At 41.3% G+C, this 18,517-nt stretch overlaps 1 protein-coding gene across 1 annotated transcript in view; it reads right to left on the bottom strand.

Annotated features, from left to right (window-relative positions):
• Nucleotides 1–13,061: 13,061 nt before the first annotated feature.
• The window catches only part of trip4 (thyroid hormone receptor interactor 4), a 73,760-nt gene continuing 68,304 nt past the window's right edge, over nucleotides 13,062–18,517 (bottom strand). The window contains exon 13 of the mRNA XM_061031274.1: nucleotides 13,062–13,290. Within this exon, the coding sequence (XP_060887257.1) occupies nucleotides 13,226–13,290 (65 nt within the window). The 3' untranslated portion in view covers nucleotides 13,062–13,225. The remainder of the gene's footprint in view (nucleotides 13,291–18,517) is intronic.

Genomic DNA, 18,517 nt, shown 5'->3' on the forward strand with positions numbered 1-18,517 from the left:
TCTCGTCAAATCAGTAAAAAGAGCAGAAAAAACAGCAAAATACAAAAGCAAACATTGACAATTTATTGCAGATTTTGTGTGTACATTTTGGCCACAAAGAGACTAATGCAATCAAATCAACTTTGTTGCTATTCTTTGACATATCCAAGACTCGAATAACCATTTAACTATTTGTGTGTTTGTGAATGTTTGGTAGCTTTGAGGAAGTCAGAAGTTGTTTTACCTTGATAAACCGAAGAAGCTGGTCATGAGGAAGGATACTGCTCTCCACTGTGGCAGAGCCGGCTCTTTGTCCAGTATGAAGAACGCCACATTCTGTACACTTCCCTGTCAAAGTCAGTTCAATTAGAATGATTACAGACAAAACCAACTTAAAGTGCAGTCGGAAAAACATCAGTGATAAACGTATAAGACAGACGAGGTAGCAAGGATATATTCCAATACAGTTTAATCTCTCTGTCTTAAATATAACTTGTAAACTAAAAGTGGTACTAAATATGGATAGAGAAATGTATCACCGTTCTAATTCGTGCCAATATAACTTGGCATAGTGAAAGTAACGTAAAACAAAGTTGCTTTATAAGGTTAAACATAACATTAGTATCTCATAATGAGTTCACCTGTAACATCACACAAGTTTTTATTTATTTGTTTGAATCTTAGACACACCCTCAAAGACTGAAAGTGAAAGTCTGCAGTTGTATTTCTTGTGCAGGTCCAGGAGCTGATGGAGGTGGGACACCAGGAACTTGAGATTCTCCAGCTCTTTGGAATCATAATTAACCTCCCTTAAAAAGAACAAAATTAAAACATAGGTCAGGGTAGGCTATCGGCTGTGCAAGTTAGTGCAATTACATCGAGGAAAAGACAACAAAAGAAAGGCTCAAATACTTGTCCAGATGTGTATCGCAGCTTGAAGTGAGAGCAGAGAACTCACCTCACTGTCAGGAACCTACGGGAGATTTTCCACCACCACCATCTTCCTCACTCCTTTAAAGCAAACATAGAAAGAGAAAATATTAAACAATCGTCACACAATCTTTTCCAACAGGCCTTTTAACTTTGTGCAACTGTTTCACGTTGTGTTTCTATTAGTTATTCTTTCAGGTGATAAGCATTGCGGAGGTCCAGTTTGGAGAAGATAGTTTCCCCCTGCAGGTTCTCAAAAGCCCTCAGGGATCCTGTAACTTAATCTTCTCACAGAAGCAACTTCTCTAACAATAATGTCATGTTCAACAATATTTTTTCTCAAAGGATTCTCCTGGAAAACTTCTGAATTATAGATAGATCTCACCTAAAGCCTTTGGCCGTCTGAAGTTACTGAGATCATGGTCTACCAGGGCCCCGTTCCTCGTACCTGGCTAACTCAGTTAGCTGGATAATTTCAGGATAACCTGACGTCAGTCAGGCTTGTTCCGTGCCTCGAAGCAGGTTAAGCTAAATCACTATAGCAACAAATCAATAAACTTAAACCTGCTCCAGGGCAGGTTTATTTCAGTTAACCAGATCTAACCTAGACACACTCTGCCCAAAAAAATAAGAACATTGTGTGCCATGTCTAAAATGACCTATATGAAAGGGTAGCACCGTTATGTTCATATATCTAGATCTATTGTGCCTTGCTCTCATTTTACCAAGTGATGATAGAAATAGAACCAAAAAACATGTTCAAAAATTAAAATGTATTTGGCCACCTACAATTTATAATAATGAGGGAAGCAACAGACTGGAGAAAGTTTGATTTTTTTAAATTTTTTAAATTATTTGTCAGGCTGTAAGTGGAGGGGGGGGGGGGGGGGGGGGAGACAGATTTTCAGTTTAGTTATAATTCATGACATAGCTTGAGGAATTAATCAGACTTTGCTTTAGGCCTACATACTTACAGCCAGCTGTTGGTCAAGCAATTTGAGCTCTTCATGCAGCTTCCTTATCTTCAGCAGCCGGTATCAATCAATCAATCAATCAATCAACTTTTATTTGTATAGCGTCAACTCATAACAAGTGTTATCTCGAGACACTTTACAAGAAGCAGGTAAAATACCTTACTCATTGTCTGTTAACATTACAAAAGAGCAGGTAAAAAGACCTTACTCATTGTTATGTTACAAAAAGCAGGTAAAAGACCTTACTTATTGCTATGTTACAAAGATCCGGCCTATCCATCATGAGCACTTTAGCAAAGCAGCAAAAGTTACAGTGGTAAGAAAAAACTGCCTTATTAAAAGGCAGAAATCTTCGGCCGGATCCCCGGCTCATGACGAAACAGTCTTCACAGGCCTAGACTGCGCCGGGCTTGGAAAGGGATAGGGGGAGAGATGGGATAAGATGCAGGAAGAGGGATAGAGAGCAAGGGGGTGGGGGGAGGTAGACCGTCCATCAGCAATCCGGTGGGGAGGGGAGGGGGTGTGGGGGGTTGTTCTGGCAGGCCGCCAACCCATGATCCGGTGGGGAGGGGGTAGTGGTGGGGTGGGGGTTGTTCTGGCAAGCCGTCAACCGACGATCTTGAGGAGCCTAGGTGAGCTCAAGAGCTCCCAGGAAAGTAGGTGGTTAGTGACTGAGATTTATAGATAGATACATGCAGTAATATGATGTACTGTATATGCAGAGAGAGAGAGAGAGAGAGCGAGAGAGAGAGAGAGGAGCTCAGGGTGCCAGTTCCCCCGGTAGTCTAAGCCTATAGCAGCATAACTAAGAGCTGGTCTACACCAGCACCAGCCCTAACTATAAGATTTATCAAAAAGGAAAGTTTTAAGTCTAATCTTAAAAATACAGACTGTGTCTGCCTCCCGGACCCCGGCTGGAAGGCGGTTCCAGAGGAGAGGAGCCCGATAACTGAAGGCTTTACCCCCCATAGTACACTTGGAGACTGTAGGTACCACCAGCAGGCCTGCACTCCGGGACCGCAACGCTCTCGAGGGACAGTACGGCACTAGTAGCTCCTTAAGATAAGATGGTGCCTGGCCATTTAGAGCTTTGTAGGTGAGAAGAAGGATCTTGAATTCTATTCTAGACTGTATAGGGAGCCAGTGCAGAGAAGCCAGGACAGGAGTAATGTGGTCCCATTTCCTGGTTCTGGTCAGTACACGAGCTGCAGCATTCTGGACCCGTTGAAGAGTCTTTAGAGATTTGCCAGAGCACCCTGACAAAAGAGAGTTACAATAATCCAGTCTGGAGGTAACAAATGCATGAACTAGTTTTTCTGCATCACTTTGCGACAGGATATTCCTGATCTTGGATATATTACGAAGGTGAAAGTAGGCTGTTCTTGAAACTTGACTGATGTGAGAGCTAAAAGACATATCTTGCAATGTCGGTCTGCAGGTATCACTTTCCTCGGTCTCTGTCTGAAATACGTAAGTCATGAGTTAGTTGTGTGGTGGTCAGATACTAAGTTAAATGTCTTCTCACTATGCGAGTATTGAATATTACTCACTGCTCCATTTCTACACTGTTGGTATGACAGTGACACTGGAAACTTTGTCAATTCAACACCATGGCACAAATGATATTCACTTACCACATTGAATGATGTTCTTATGTTTTACTTTTACTAGTTACCAAGTTCGCTTGACATAAGGGTTTGTTATATTGAAAGTGATAAGAAAAAAACCCACACAATATATAAATATATATTTACAGCGTAGGCAAATTAGTACGCCTATCTATAGAAAATAATAACGTTCATTCGTGATAGAAACTCATCTCATGCAGAGGTTTTTGATTTGGCTGTTAACATGGTCTTGAAGTTTTCATATTCTTCCATGATGGTTTGCTGTTCAAGTTGTGGAAAAACAACTTTCCTTTTTAGCGCGATTCAGCGGTGGAGGAACGGACTTAGCCAGCCTTCAACCATCATGTTAATTGAATCAGGCTAAAAGGACATTCGCTCTGATTATTTGAATCACGCACGAGGAATAGTGCCCAGGTCACTAGAGAGAGGTAAATATTGCTCATCCACTTCTTCTTCATCCAGCACACTTCTTATTATCATCACTTCTGTTTTTCTTTCAGGTCGCTGCACCCACTCTTTTAAGAGATTTATGTGTAGTACACTACAGGAGCGTGACGGCCTTGGTGTTGATACCTAGTATGTAGTTGGCCCAAGTTTCTTTAGGATTTATAACGGTCCTTGCCATTTAGCCAACAGTTTGTTGTCATCACTAGGTAGCAGCACCAGCACTTTCTGTCCAGGGTCGAATGATCGCTGTCTGGCTGACATGTCGTACCAGGACTTGGGTTGCTGGGCGTCCGCCATGTGCAATTGGGCCACCCGTTTCCATTTTTGCGTGCCGCTCTCTCATCTGGATCCCTGATCTCTCTCAACAGTGCCAACAGCCCCTGAACTTAATGTCCATACAAAAGTCTCTGTATGCAAAGATGACGTAGGGCAGCCATTGATCCCAGTGTCATTTACAAACTTCCGGAGCATCTGTTTCAGGGTCTGGTCAAAGCGCCCTGTTAGCCCATCCGTTTGAGGATGATATGGTGATGTCCTGAGGCTCCTGATACACTGTAACTGGTACACCTGTTTCAGCAGAGTAGACATAAAGTTAGTTCCCTGATCAGTTCATATTTCACAAGGGAAGCCCACCCTTGAAAAGAACTGTACCAAACAGAAAGCAACTGCTTCTGCCTTTTTAAATTGGATTTTAGTGGAAAGACTTCTGGATACTTGGTAGCATAGTCTGTTATAACCAGCATATAACAGTTTCCTGCTTTGCATTTCTCCACAGGACCAACAATGTCCATCCCAAGGCGCTCAAATGGGGTGCCAATAATGGGTAGTGGCAAACTGAGCAACATCTCTGCACAGGCCAGGCCAGTGGAAATGGTTTTTAATGAGAGCTGTGGTTTTGTGTTTGCCCAGGTGGCCAGCCCAGGGAACGGAGTGCCTCAAGGCAAGTATGGTGTTTCTAGCTTCTTGGGAAACCACTAGCTGCAACACTGACTCTTAGAGGGAGATGATAGAGGATGCCATTTGCAGGATATACTCATCACTTGTGATGTCCAACTCAGCCTCTGGCTCTTTCTCCTTTGACTCCTGGAAAAGAGACTAAAGATGGATCAGTTTTCTGCATATCACTTATATATATTATACCTATATATATACAATATAATATACCTGGAACTTGAAACCCTAGTGGTAACTCTGGCTGAGTGCTGGTTGATGGTGTCACCACTGTCTTTTGGAATTTCTCCTGCCTTCTCTGTCTGGAGGGTTTCCGAGACTTCCCAGGTGTTGTCTCCAACTCCTCATTGAAAAAATGCAGGGCACTGAGAATTGCGGAGGGCTCATTGGATCCCTTGGCCTGCATTCTGGTTACTGCAGCGTTACACTTTCTGCTTTGTTTTGGCTCCAACAAATCATAAAGAACTGGTAGGTCTGTTTCTAGAACAGCATCAAAAGGCAGATTATTAGCAACCCCAGTGTTCAAAAGGTAAGTTTGACCTTCTATCGTACATGTCAGTTGTTGGATAAGGCTTCTTGTCTCCATAAACACAACAGATAGGGTTGGTGTCACTGTTGCTGAAAATGTTGGGTGTACAAACTTCCTGTGTACCAGTGTCTAATCACTCCCAGAGTCGAGCAAGGCCCTAAGAGTGGTTCCAATAACTTCAATGTTTTTCATTTTAATAGAACAGTCATTTTTAAGCTCATTTTCAATGTGAGTATGTGGTACAAAGCACATTCGTAAGTCATCTTAGCTGAGTTTTTCGGGCACATAATAATACAAGTGCTTTTCAGAACTTAAAGACACGGTACATGCGTTAAAAAACAGAAAGTACAGCACAGTAAGGACCGACTTACAGACATTGCAACATTACACACAAGTCGTAACGACAACAACATGAAGGTAGAGCTACAGAAAACAGAACATATATCACAATCATATATTAAAAGCTTGTTTGAAGAGGTGATTTTGATCAGTGATTTGAAAGTAGGAGGGTTGGTGCAGTGTTGAATGTATGTAGGGAGTGAGTTCCAGAGGGAGGGGGCTGCTATGGATAAGGCTCTGTCCCCCCCAGGTTCGGTGTTTGGTTCTAAGTGGGGGGAGATAGGAGTGTTTAGTTAAACATGGGTTTAGTAGTAAATGAGTTGTTTACTGTCCCAAGCTGTTTTATGTAATCTAGCAGTAAAACTCAGTTTCCTCTTAGGGCGGCAGAAGCTCAGTCTGTATATGTGGAACTGGGTGTCGCCAGTTCATGTCCCGGTATGGAAATTGGTCTGGTTACTGGAAAGGTGCCAGTTCACTTCCTGAGCACTGTTGAGGTGCCCTTAAGCAAGGACCAAACCCCCAACTGTGCAGCCCCTCACTCTTACATCTCTACATAAGTGCATATCCATAGGATTGTGTTTGTGCAAATGTCATTGTGTTTTCCTGGCCTATGGGTGTGTAGCATGTTCAATAACAGAGTAAAAAAACTGAATTCAATCAATAAAATATGTCTTCTTCTTCTTTTTCTTCTTCTTCACAGAACATCCTTATTGGAAAGTAATGGAAAAACGAAACAAACCTGCGTCTACATGTCTGTATTCACCCTCCACCATTTAATTTAAGTGTCCCAACTCTGAGTTTTTAAATTTGCAAGAGAAGAAAAGTATTCTGTTCCATGTAAACTTCATAAATAACTTTCGATAACCCCTCAGAATGATGATGTTTAGTAAATGTCTGAAATCAAAACCTATGACTCATTATTGATTTAAGCATTGAGTGAGCATCATATACTGAGTAATGACCTGGTGAATGAGGGAGTTATTCTGAATATCTATACTCCAGTTAGGGGATATTCAGATGGACAGTGAGAGGTGTTTTATTTTTGTGTCTTTACCCTGTAGTTTGTTTGTCTGGTGAAAGCAATGCAACCACCATCTGAGCTATCCACCATTAGTGCTTAATGGATGGGAGTCATGCAACACACATTAAGCTTCAGAGAAATGCTTTTTCTTGAACATGAAACTGGATAAGAGCCAAGAAATGGATCAATAATGAACAGTAAAGTCAATACAACTGTACATATTTAGCTGAGGAGATTATCCTAAAGCCAAGTCCTAAAACAGCTGTGGTTCCTAGACCACCACTCAGGGCAAACACGTGACATGAATACTTCACAACAAGGCAAAATCAAAGGAAGAGTTAAAAAAAACAGGGGATTTACAAATTGTTAATGTCATAATTTCTCCCTTCAACATGATTTATTTCCCATGTCAGACAAAAACTGGATCAAGAATGAAAGTGAAGGCATTTTTTTGACTCCATGTTCTAAATTTTTCTGAGACATCCAATTTGGGACTAACTGGGTTTTTGACCCAGTTAGTCAAACAGAAATAATTCCAGTCATGAGACATTTGCAAAACATATCTTGAATGTAGCTTATCAGGAAAGAAAGATGCATTATCTTTATGACGATTTAATCTTGCACCCTTTCCTTTGCTTTCCTCCGTATTTCAACAGTTTATGAAATATCTAACCATCTGTCACATTATTACATTTCAACAGTCTCAAGAATAAGAACAGGTTTTGTAAGCCTGTGGCAAAAAATGGGTTTGCATCTATCGGCTATCATATGGCAATATGCAATATGCTAATGATTAATCCAGAGTAATCATGTTATGGATCTGTTACAGTGCCTGCTTCCTAAGAAAACAGAAGCCCAGAAGGGACTATTTTACATATTCAAGAGACTAAAGCTTGACAAATCACTGTGTTCACAGATTTAGCCCTCGTGACAGGAGTCGCCTTGAAGACAGACTCTCGTCTGATGTCTTGTGTGTGTTGTCATGTGTGTTAAAAAGCTCAGAGAGGCTGTGAAAACAAACTGGTTGGGGGGCTTTCTGTGGACAGTCATTATACCAGAACTCACAGGAGGCTCTTTTGCCTTCACTTCACTGGGTGATTCTAGGGTTTTCTTTTGGGGAAATTTGACATGATAATAACTTAAACACCCTCTAATACATGTGTGTTGTTACAGCAACTGCCCCATTCATTAAGGCTGAAAGGTCAGGGACTAAATTGATCCCTTATCAGTAGATCTTTAGAAATGGCAGCGGGTGAAAGCCATTTGTGATAGGAAATCCATTTTTAATTGAATTTATGCATCTGTTCTCCTTTCGAGGACTCCAAAACCTTTTGTTGTCGAGCCAGAAACCTTAAGTCAAGTCAGTTTGGTCTTTTAGTGTGCAGATTTATTGATATTTGCACACTAGAGATGCCTTTGATCAATGTATTTGTTGGAAAATGACCCTTTACAGAACATTTACTGTTGCCCACCCACCAAGGACAAACATCCTTGCTGGGTTCTCTTGCTGCGTTTTACTCACTTGCCTTGAGGGATGAAAGACTTCAAATGTTACTGTGTTTCCCCTGCTCAGATGGGGCCCCCCTTGTACCTCCGGACTAACCAAAGCCGTCGAGGCATGACACATCGGAGACACAACAAAGGCAGGCAGGGAGGGTATTCTGCTCAACTCGGTAACTCTTTCAACTCTCAATCTTAAATCAAGGTGTCCCATCAGGTAGTCAGGTATATGATCAGGACATGTAACATTGTAAATTTCCCCATTGTGGGATAAATAAAGGATTATCTTATCTTGTGTTTTATATGTTACAGACTTGCAAAGACTGAGTGTGAGCTATGAAGTGTATCTTTTTTACTCAAGGAAATAGTCTTCCTTTATTGTGAGACTCAGATGAGAAGATTGATACCACTTAAATGTCTTTATTCTAAACATGAACACAAGCTGGCAGCAAGCCGGCTTGGTTTTGATGCAAAGAAAAAAACCTGCTTAAAATAAAAACTTAAAAATAAATAACCACATGCAATTTGAAGCCATATCAAGAAGACGTCGGAAATAACAGACTGCTGAGCAGAAAAGCCTGAAGCAACTTCACTGTGGAAATGATGATCGCACCAGTCGCTCACTGGTCGTGTGATAGATCGCCCAGTTGGCTCTTCTTGAATATTATCTGTTGCGTTCACACATTGGCAAACCCCTACTTCACATAGGAATTTTGGCAAAGGGCTGGCCGGGAAAATGTCCAGGTAAAGTGGGGGGTGAAAACATGGCTGTTTGAGTTCACACAATCAGCTCATGACGAGTTTTGGGCAAGTGTGAAAACACCATTACAGATGGTGGTAACCCTCTTCTCGTGTTTTTCTCATTGAGTCAGAGAATAAGCATGTAATAAGCATTACTCCCTGTTTGCTTGTTAACATGTTGTGGTAGTGTAGATGTGGAGGACTAAGATGGTGTTGATCTAATAATGGACCACTGTGATAATTTCCAGGAAACCAATTCTACTGTCAGTTCATCTTAATTGAGAAACTACTGACAGTATCCATCTCTAAATATTTCCTCTGTTCTTCCTCCCAGCCTTGACAGGCAGCAGTCTGTCACACATTAGGAGATGGATGAGCCACAAGCCGTTCCCAGGTTGTATTGTTCCCCAGCCTGCTGCCACCTCCTCTAAAGTACTCTATAGCCTAATTTCTCTTCCAGGCCTGTGGGGACGGGGGGGATGGGACCTTGCGCCCTCAGTCCAATCAGTCTCTCAGCAAGCACACAAAGGTCCTGCTGCTTCTACAACTGGAAACTTGGCTTGATGGTGAGGAGGGCATACTTCTGGACTGGAGTCAATTGCATTTAATTTCAATCAGGAAATTCAGCCAGGCATCTTTTTTTCAGCCCAAATGAATAAGTTAATTATCCTGTTTAAATGTCTAACCTCATTTGAAACCCTTGTTAATTGGATGACAGTTGGATGGTGACAAGATTTTTGCTAGAATTCTTACTGGTTCTCGAAATTGGACACAACCTGATTTTTTTTACATTGCTTCATACACTCCGATTAGCCCCCTCCCCCTCCCCCATATCCACTGGCATCATTAACAGAAGGGTGGTTGGTTTGTGATGAAGCAGAAGACGCCTCAGGCACACTGACCAAACATGGAAACACCACTGATAGAGCATCGCCATGTTCCAAAGAAAAAGCTCACGTTCTCATTTCTCAGAGAAGAATACAGTCGGCAAACCTATTAGCTTAGCATTAAGACTGGAAATGAAGGTAACGTTAGCCTCTAACCGAGCTAGGCCTGGACAAAAGGTAACCAAATCTGCATACCAGCACCTCTAAGGTCAGTGGCCCATCGACATCTGTGGTTTTATGGGACTTCTCTGCCAGACTATTTCTTTCCTTTGAGAAATTACAAAGCAAAAAGCAGAGGCATCAGGAAATTCCTGTGCCCAGCCCAGCACTTAATCCCCTGTATAATGGAAAATTGTTGTTTTTGCACTTGTGTTTTTTTTTTCAGGAGAAAACAAAAGAGCTGTAATTTGTGAGGTTTAGAGATGTTGGCGGGCAGATTATGTTACATTTAGAAAGAGGTAAAATAGCTGTTTTGCCCCCATTTCCAGTTTTTTGTGCCAAGCTAACCTGCTTCTGGCTGTAGCTTCTAATGGTATTAGACTTCTCATCCAAGTCTTTCCAAATAAGTGAATAAGCATTTTTATCAAACTATTCTCTTAAAACCACATTGGTTTACAACATCACCTCTTTTGCAGCTCCGACAGGATAGTTTTTAATATTTAAGTGGCTCATGAAGAGCATTGCTTCTACTCCAGTACATAACATCTTTTGTGCTTCAAAAACAGCACATGATCGTATGGTTTTATCTAAAGAGGCTTAGTAAAAACTGCCTGTGCTTAATTGTTCAGCATTACATCTCAGAACCCTTGTTTATGTGAACTTGGATGTCTGTTTTCATCGTGAGAAACGCTCCTGATCTGGAAGACAGAAGAAAAAGCCACCCACAGGGCAAGTAGCTGTCTCTGTTGATTCACTGGGGGCTGAATTCAGTCCATTCTTAAACAGCCTCTCTGAGAAAACCCACCTTCTATGGAGGAACTTTACAAAAGAGACCTCTTACATTCTCTGGGTGGGAGATTACCGGGAGGGCTGGTGCAATTATGCGTTCTCATGCTGAATGGAGTGGAGCGCAGAGTAGCAGTGTAGCTAATCTGCAACTCAAACAAGACTAAATCTAAGCTAATCAACAGCGAATTACAATGCCAGGCACAGTCAAAAACATAGCAACTCAGGATGGGTGTGTGTGTGTGTGTGTGTGTGTGTGTGTGTGTGTGTGTGTGTGTGTGTGTGTGTGTGTGTGTGTGTGTGTGTGTGTGTGTGTGTGTGTGTGTGTGTGCTAGTGATTCATGCTATGCTTTTCAAACTGTGGTGAAATACGCCCTCAGGCTAGAAACAGCTTAGTGGAAAAGCCACTCTACACATTTGGAAGGGAATAAACAGAGTTATGTGAGAACAGGTAAAAGGTAACGTAAAATAACATCGCAGTGGCAGAGTATCAATAGAAGCCTGTCACAACAGCACTTGAATCAGGGGAAAGACTTAATAATAAAAGGTATTAAAAACCTTGTGTGCTTTTCAATGTCAGCACAAAAGATTCTTAAGTCTGAATGCAGGAAGTGCATATTATGGGTATGTTATTGCTCCTGAGAAGAGTGAAGGCCTTTTTAACACCTGGCATTATAATGCATCTTGGCATACCTGATTGTAAGCTTTAAATATAGGTGTCACTACACTCAAGGCACAGTTATGTGCATTGAGATCTATTGAACAACATTTTAAGGGTATTTCAGCACAGTCTTTTAATTGATTCTATCCAAAGTGGTGACTTGTTGATGCATGTAGAGGATGCTCAGAGTTAGAGTTTGTCATCTCTCAGAAGGTCGGTGGTTCAAACCCAGCTCCTGCAGTCGCATGTCAAAGTGTCCTTGGGTAAGACACTGAACCCCAAATTGCTCCCGCTGCGGTGTCACCCGCTTGACTGTGTGCTAAATTAAAATATATGCAAACTGCATTCAATGACACAATTTAGCAATGCTTATCAGCTGGCCTTGAGGATTTTTAAGAATAAATAGATTTTGTGTCAGTGCGTATAAAGCTTTAACAATTTATAAAGACGATTTTCAGCATGGCCCAAACATAACTTAAACTTCAAGTGGTGTTTTCTGCCCCAAGAAACTTGAATTAATAGGACAATGTAAATGTTAGAACAAATAGCTACAGGTGTCGCTGAAGGTTCATGACTGAAATCTGTAGAATTATCCTCTAAAGAAACCAGTGTTCAAACATATGCCACAATCGTGCGGTTAGACTGGTTTGAAACTCTTGTGGTGGGGACGAGGAAGCACGGTTCAAGTCAGTTAACCAATGCTGTTTAGGCCAAAAATATCCTTGCACCCAAAAAATGCCTGGGGTTTCTTCCTCTGTGTTGGTGAGACCTTACAGTTAGTAAAGACTAGAGACATCCAAGACTCATAAACCTGTGTCTCAGAGCTTATCACATGTATGTTTATGTCACTTGTGGTATAGTCTCACAACTCAAAGTTTTCATGGCCTCGGAAAGGTTCTGTTTCAACTGAATGCTTGTGAGCAGAATTAGCTAAATGCTACAAGGTATTCAATTGCACATTCATGTATTTGATTAAGCTAAACAGTGTGTTGCTGGGTGACGTAGGTTTAAACTGATGTGCATAATGAGCGTGATGATTCGCTTGACGACACTGCATTTCTTGGCTGGAACACTCTGCATCATCCCTCCTGCTGTGCAGATGTAATGGTCTCATTGAAATGAATGAGGTAGCTGTGTGTTTTAACACAGAGCCATTGTTGGTCTAAATTAGGACTTGGGTATGAGGGTAAGAGCTGATGATGACAAAGAGAGCGAGGGCGTACTTCTCTTCTGGTTCTTTGGCTTTAGATTGAAGATTTAGCTAAATGTTTCTTTATCTGAGGTGATGGGTGTATTAATCATAACCTAGCATTTCTAGTTCATCTATGGTGTTTTCAGAAGGAGCATTCATTCTTTTTTTATTCTGACACATCACATTTTCACCAGAATAGAAGAAGAGATGCACAAGTTATATTTGGAAATTGTCTTTATTTATGCAAACAATCAAATAGAGAATCAGAATTAAGATGTTTACAAATTAATTAATATCTAACGTCTCCATTAACCATTATATCACTATACCATTTTTCCCTGGTAAATGCAACTCCAAATAATAAAAGCTGAAAGATAACTCATCATTTACAACTTCTCATCATATGTTCCAATGGCCCAGTGAAACATGTGGCGATAAAAATAATTTTGCATGTTCTCTTGGGTTTGAACAGATTTTTCCGGATCTTTATCTCCTCTGACATCACTCTGCAGCTGATGGGACCAGCCCCTTCTTGGCACCCTGGTGGTAGTGACTCTCCAGCTTCCCTGCGAGAGAAAGGGGGTGAAAGGGAAGGGTGGGAGGGGAGAAAAGAGGAAGGGATGAATCAAAACACCATCAAAGGGACAGAGTGACCTTTCTGAGAGCTCAAGGCCTGCTGATTAGAGACGGCCTTGCAGAGACAGTGGAGGGAAAGAGAGAGAGAGGCTGGGGCGAGAGAGAGAGAGATGATGAGGCAAAAGGCCAATGAGACCTTTTATTCCATGACAAAGAGCGATTAGACCTCAGCCTTTGTAAGTAGCAAAATAAGATGGACTTTAATCCAGTCATGTAGATGTACTGTAAAGATAATCCAATATTAACAATTACCATACCCACAAAAATATGGCAATAAAGGCAGATAGTAGGAGCTGGAATATAGAGCTTTCTCCTTTTGTGAACATTTTGTATTTTTTTTATAGTTGGAAGCAAGCTACTGTTCAATAAAGAGGGCATGATCTTGGAACACCTTTTTTTGGACTGAAGATAACATACAAGATGGTATCATCAGCATAATAACAAACACTGAAATGGAAAATAGGCCAGACTATGTGTAAAGTGCGTATTCAGGGGTCTCATTTGTTCTTTTGTTGCTTCCATTAGAACAACAGAACTGAGGTCTAAGGTCTAGATTTGCTCCTTTTGTCAAGTGTCTTGAGATAACATTTGTTATAAATTGGTTCTTTATTAATAAAGATGTTTTGAAACTCTGTTGCATGAAAGTGTCATCCCTGTCAAAAATATTTGATTTTAGATTAAAATGTTAAGTGCTCTTATTAGTAACCACAATTTTACAATTAATAAGAGTTTCGCAATGTTGTTCCCCTTGTACCCACAACATTTTCATATCGCGGTGTGTTCCTAAGGCTGCCAAGAATACAACAGTCAAGTATTCTTTCATTAATACATGTGGATTTGATGCTGAGCCAGCAGGCAGCACCTGCATGAACTTGCTGATTAGCCGACTAACTTTGCCAACAGTAGCCTCCATTGTTGTGAGAATTTCCATGGTTATAATTTGTTGCTTGCTAACTCATGTGAACCTCCGATGAGGCGTTTACAAAGAGGAAAACAGCTGAGAATCTCAAAGCGGGATTTTGTCAGGTTGCTATTTATATAAATGCTTGTAGCTATGGTGCATAAACAAAACCCCTGTAGCTACTGATCGGAGCTGACCTCCTCATCTACTCTAACACTTTTTTTTCTCTCTCTCAGTAACACCTTAACAGTATCAATTGCAAATTAAAAGTCTCCAATGGAGCTTGTTCTCACTCACTGTGTTTTGTTGTTTTATCCTTTTCAGTGCAAAACAACCTCTGCTGGGTTTTGATAACCTATGTTGACCCTCTTTAACTGCAAGGCAAATAACAACCCTGGGTGTATCTGCCCAACACTGGCCTCCTGCTTGTCAAACCACTACATTAGCTGGCTGTTTTCCCCTTGGCTGAGGCAGGGGAAAGAATGATACAAGTGTGACAGGCAGGGGTGGTGGTTGTCACTTGTGCTTTCTTTTCATGTTGTCACGTTATGGCTGAACTCTGTGGGAAGTAGCAGCATAAACAAGGTGTTTAGGAGAAGTGCTGTTTGCTCAACATTTCCTAGCATGTCTGAATGGCTGTCAGTGTCTGTCTGTTCTGCCAGGAGCAAGAGCTGCTCAGGAATGGAAACAACTCTGGAATTTTTGGCAACACGGCCAGAATTGCATCCAGGTTACTACTTATTAAAATAGAAATGTATTGGTTGACAGATGAAATGTCTTGGCATAAAAAGTTCTTTAAGTATTGGATCTTCAAACCAGCCAATGGCTTCTAACTGATTGTTCTTTGGTGCTATACCATTTCATTTACACCACAATGTAGTACAAAAACAATACATATTTCTTATATAATAATACATGTTTGAATCAATTGAAAGGTGGACTATTTTATAAATACAATGCTCGATTGTCTCCTATGGCTTCACTAAATCCACTAACTGCAAAAGACACAATATCATCCATTGATATCAGTAGTTAGCGCACCTAGCAAACACAATGCTGACATAACTTGACCTTATAAAACTGTTTACACTGTTTCCATTTACACTTCTAGTTGACATAAGTCAACATATTTATGTATCCAATTTCATTGCATTTTCTTTTGTGGGAAATATGTATTTGGGTCTTTAGTTGCTTAATGCTCCATTAAGTTCCCTAGCTAGTTGCTAACAGGGACTGTCTTCCATTTATTGCTAGGCAGGTGGCTTTCAGTTGGTTCTTGAGCCTTTTCACCGATAACAAGCGCCTGCTGTGGCTGAAATAGTGCTACAAGAGTGCTGAGAGTGAACCAAAAAAGCCGGGTTTGGGAAACCAGACAGGCTGAAATGTAATAGAGCTCTGTAGAGTTTAGAGGATCTGCAGAGTGAGGTTATGATTTTTTCCAACAACCTATTTTATATAGAAGTGGTCAAGCATTGCATTGTTAATAGAAAAATATGTATTACATTATTTTTGGAGCTTTAACTTAACTACATAAGAAGTACCCAAACAATGAAGAGAGAATTTCAACGATAAGACAAAACTGCAGACATAATGATCTCTTTCTATCCGTATTTGATGAGGTGGTTTTTAAGCAGCTGTGATTCCACCTCAGTATCCACATCAACATCTTTGCCGTCTCGTCTGAACTGTGTGCCATTTTAATAACTAAACATGAGTTAACTTTCATAACACTTCTGTTACCATTGCAATTTTTGAGTGTTTACAGTGCTTAATGTTAGAATGGATATCATTTAATAGCTTTAGATTTTTGAAGAATTGACCTTTCTGGCAATGTCCAAGACAAAATGTACCCAACATGGAGAAATAACAAGGTCCTGTGCAACTTGCCACCAACGACCAAGGGCAACAGAAACAGCAATGTGCATACTGTACAGTAAAGTGGGCCTTGTTGTCACGACTGTCAGGGGAAGTACCCTGTGGCTGAATGAACAAGTCAGACTCATTATATTGCCCAGGAAAGACAATCCAGCACTGTTACATATTCCTTGGGAGAAGGCGACTTTTGTTAATGGCTCTGGAGCTGCTGAGCTGTCGCATTTCAGAGTAGGTGCTGCGGAGCCCAGAGAGCTGGAGGGAATGCAAGTGAAAGTGGGGGAGGGGCAGTGAAGGAGTGGGTGGAAAAAACAGGGAGACAGCAAAAAATGAGACAGAAGGGATGGAAGGAGAGAGGGAGGGGGTGGCTACGAGAAAGGGATACAGATAGGACAGCAGGAGAGGTAGGGAGCCCGAGAAATAGAAAGGCTGGCCCATCGATTGGCTGAGATAATTTCCCATTGATTGCTGCACTGTTTGGAGATTGCTGGAGAAAGGTTTATTGCCCTCATGCTGCAGCTGGGGAGGAGGCCATAAAATAAGCACAGGTTGTCTGCACAGGGCTAGCTCTCCATCATAGAGACTGTAAAGAAAACCCTGAACACACACTTAGCCACACACATGCATGCATACACCACACTTAGATACCTTCCTTACACATTCAATAAGAGTACATGCATACTATTCCCATTACACATAATGGGAGAGTGTAGTTCATTGCTGATGGAAAGCGCACAGAGATAATCCCTTGGAAATCCAGGGGCAGCAGCGCAAAGAGTATTTATTAGACTGAAATAGAGGTTCATTGACATTCTTCCTGACATCAATAACATGCAGGCCCATCCACTTCCTTGCAATAATAATCACAAGAATAATTGTCTGGTTGCTGTTTCCCTTTCTGTGAGCGTAACTTCCTACACACTGGAGAATAAAAAAGCCTGGATTTGTATTCTATCTTTTTATTACACACTAGTCCCAATTCACTTGGATAATAAACCCAGGATAGCTTTGCATACACTCCAACCACGTGTTGGTACACCTTCAGATGACACATTTTGGCAGGAGGAAATTACTCCTTGCCTGCAAATGATGACACGGAAAAGGAAAAAGTTAAAAGTGGAGCAACACCAGCCCCGTGATTGAATGTAACACCTCCAACAGTATCTGTTACATTGATTCCCACTGGGCTCTCACAATAACCAATTCTGAGTCTATCACAAGTACACTGCCTGCAGAGAAAGAAGCAGTGCAGAGTGAAAATGCTTTAACAATCCAAAACGAGTAGGCAGGATTTAATGGTTTGCATTGAGCACGATGCCAAGGAATAGATTGGAAGGCATACTGTATATTCCAACAGTTCATTTAAGTGAGGTTACTCTAAATTTTCCAATAAATCTTAGGTATCATTTGGATGGATGGGTAGATGGATTTAAAAATAACTAATACAAATAATTTCAATGCATTTCTCATTTTGCACTTTTCATTGGTTTGTTAGAAATAAAGGTATTTCCAACCTTAACCTTCTACATGTAGCCTACCAAAAATGCAGTGTACCAATGCTACAAAGCTCGCAGCATTCATTACAACCAAATGTTTCTAAGACATCACACATTGCTGTTGTATTTGGTACATTTCACGAAGTAAAGCTAGTCTTGTGTTTTTGAGAATGAAGTGAAAGAACTCCTAGTTTATGATGAATCCAAAAGATTTCTTAAAATGTCTTCATTCAAACTGTAGCTCAGCAGTTCTGCCCTTCTATCACATTTTCCTTATCTATCCTCGGCTTAGTTCACCTCCAGCTGAAGTCATTCTGCATGTGAAACCAAGCTGACAGCCTTGAGCATTGCGGGAAAGTGGTTGTGTACAAAAGCTTCGGCAGCCAGGGGAGAACAGCAAGAGAGGAGGGGAAAAACTGCCAGGATTCCCATCTTGCTGTTAGTCACACCTAATTTACATTCCCTTCCTGTGCTGCCGAGCGGCTGAATTTACAAGTGGATAGAGAAGGTGCTGTTTGCGACTTGTGTTGGCATGCTGTTTGCAAGGGGTTAGGGAGAAGCATGAACCATGCTTCCCCGCTGCAGAGAAAACAGTCTCTCCCCATCTCTTGGTCCAAACCACCCTGCCTGGAGCTGTTTTCACAGACACTGAGGGGCTGTAATGGCTGAGTGATTTCTCCAACCAACGGTGCACTGTTGAACCGGTTTAGTCACGCACATGACAGTTCATCACAACTCGCTAGAGAACCAGTGTCTGACAAGTGGGAGACAGCAGAGGTAATGCTGGTCTGTGGGCGGATGTGGAGTAGAGAGGACATGGTGATAAGTAGTTTATGTCAGTGCTCCTGAAATAACATGCAAACTAGAACATAGATTTGATCTGCTAAC

This window comes from Labrus mixtus, chromosome 1 (genome assembly GCF_963584025.1).
Source record: "Labrus mixtus chromosome 1, fLabMix1.1, whole genome shotgun sequence".
Classification (NCBI taxonomy): domain Eukaryota; kingdom Metazoa; phylum Chordata; class Actinopteri; order Labriformes; family Labridae; genus Labrus; species Labrus mixtus.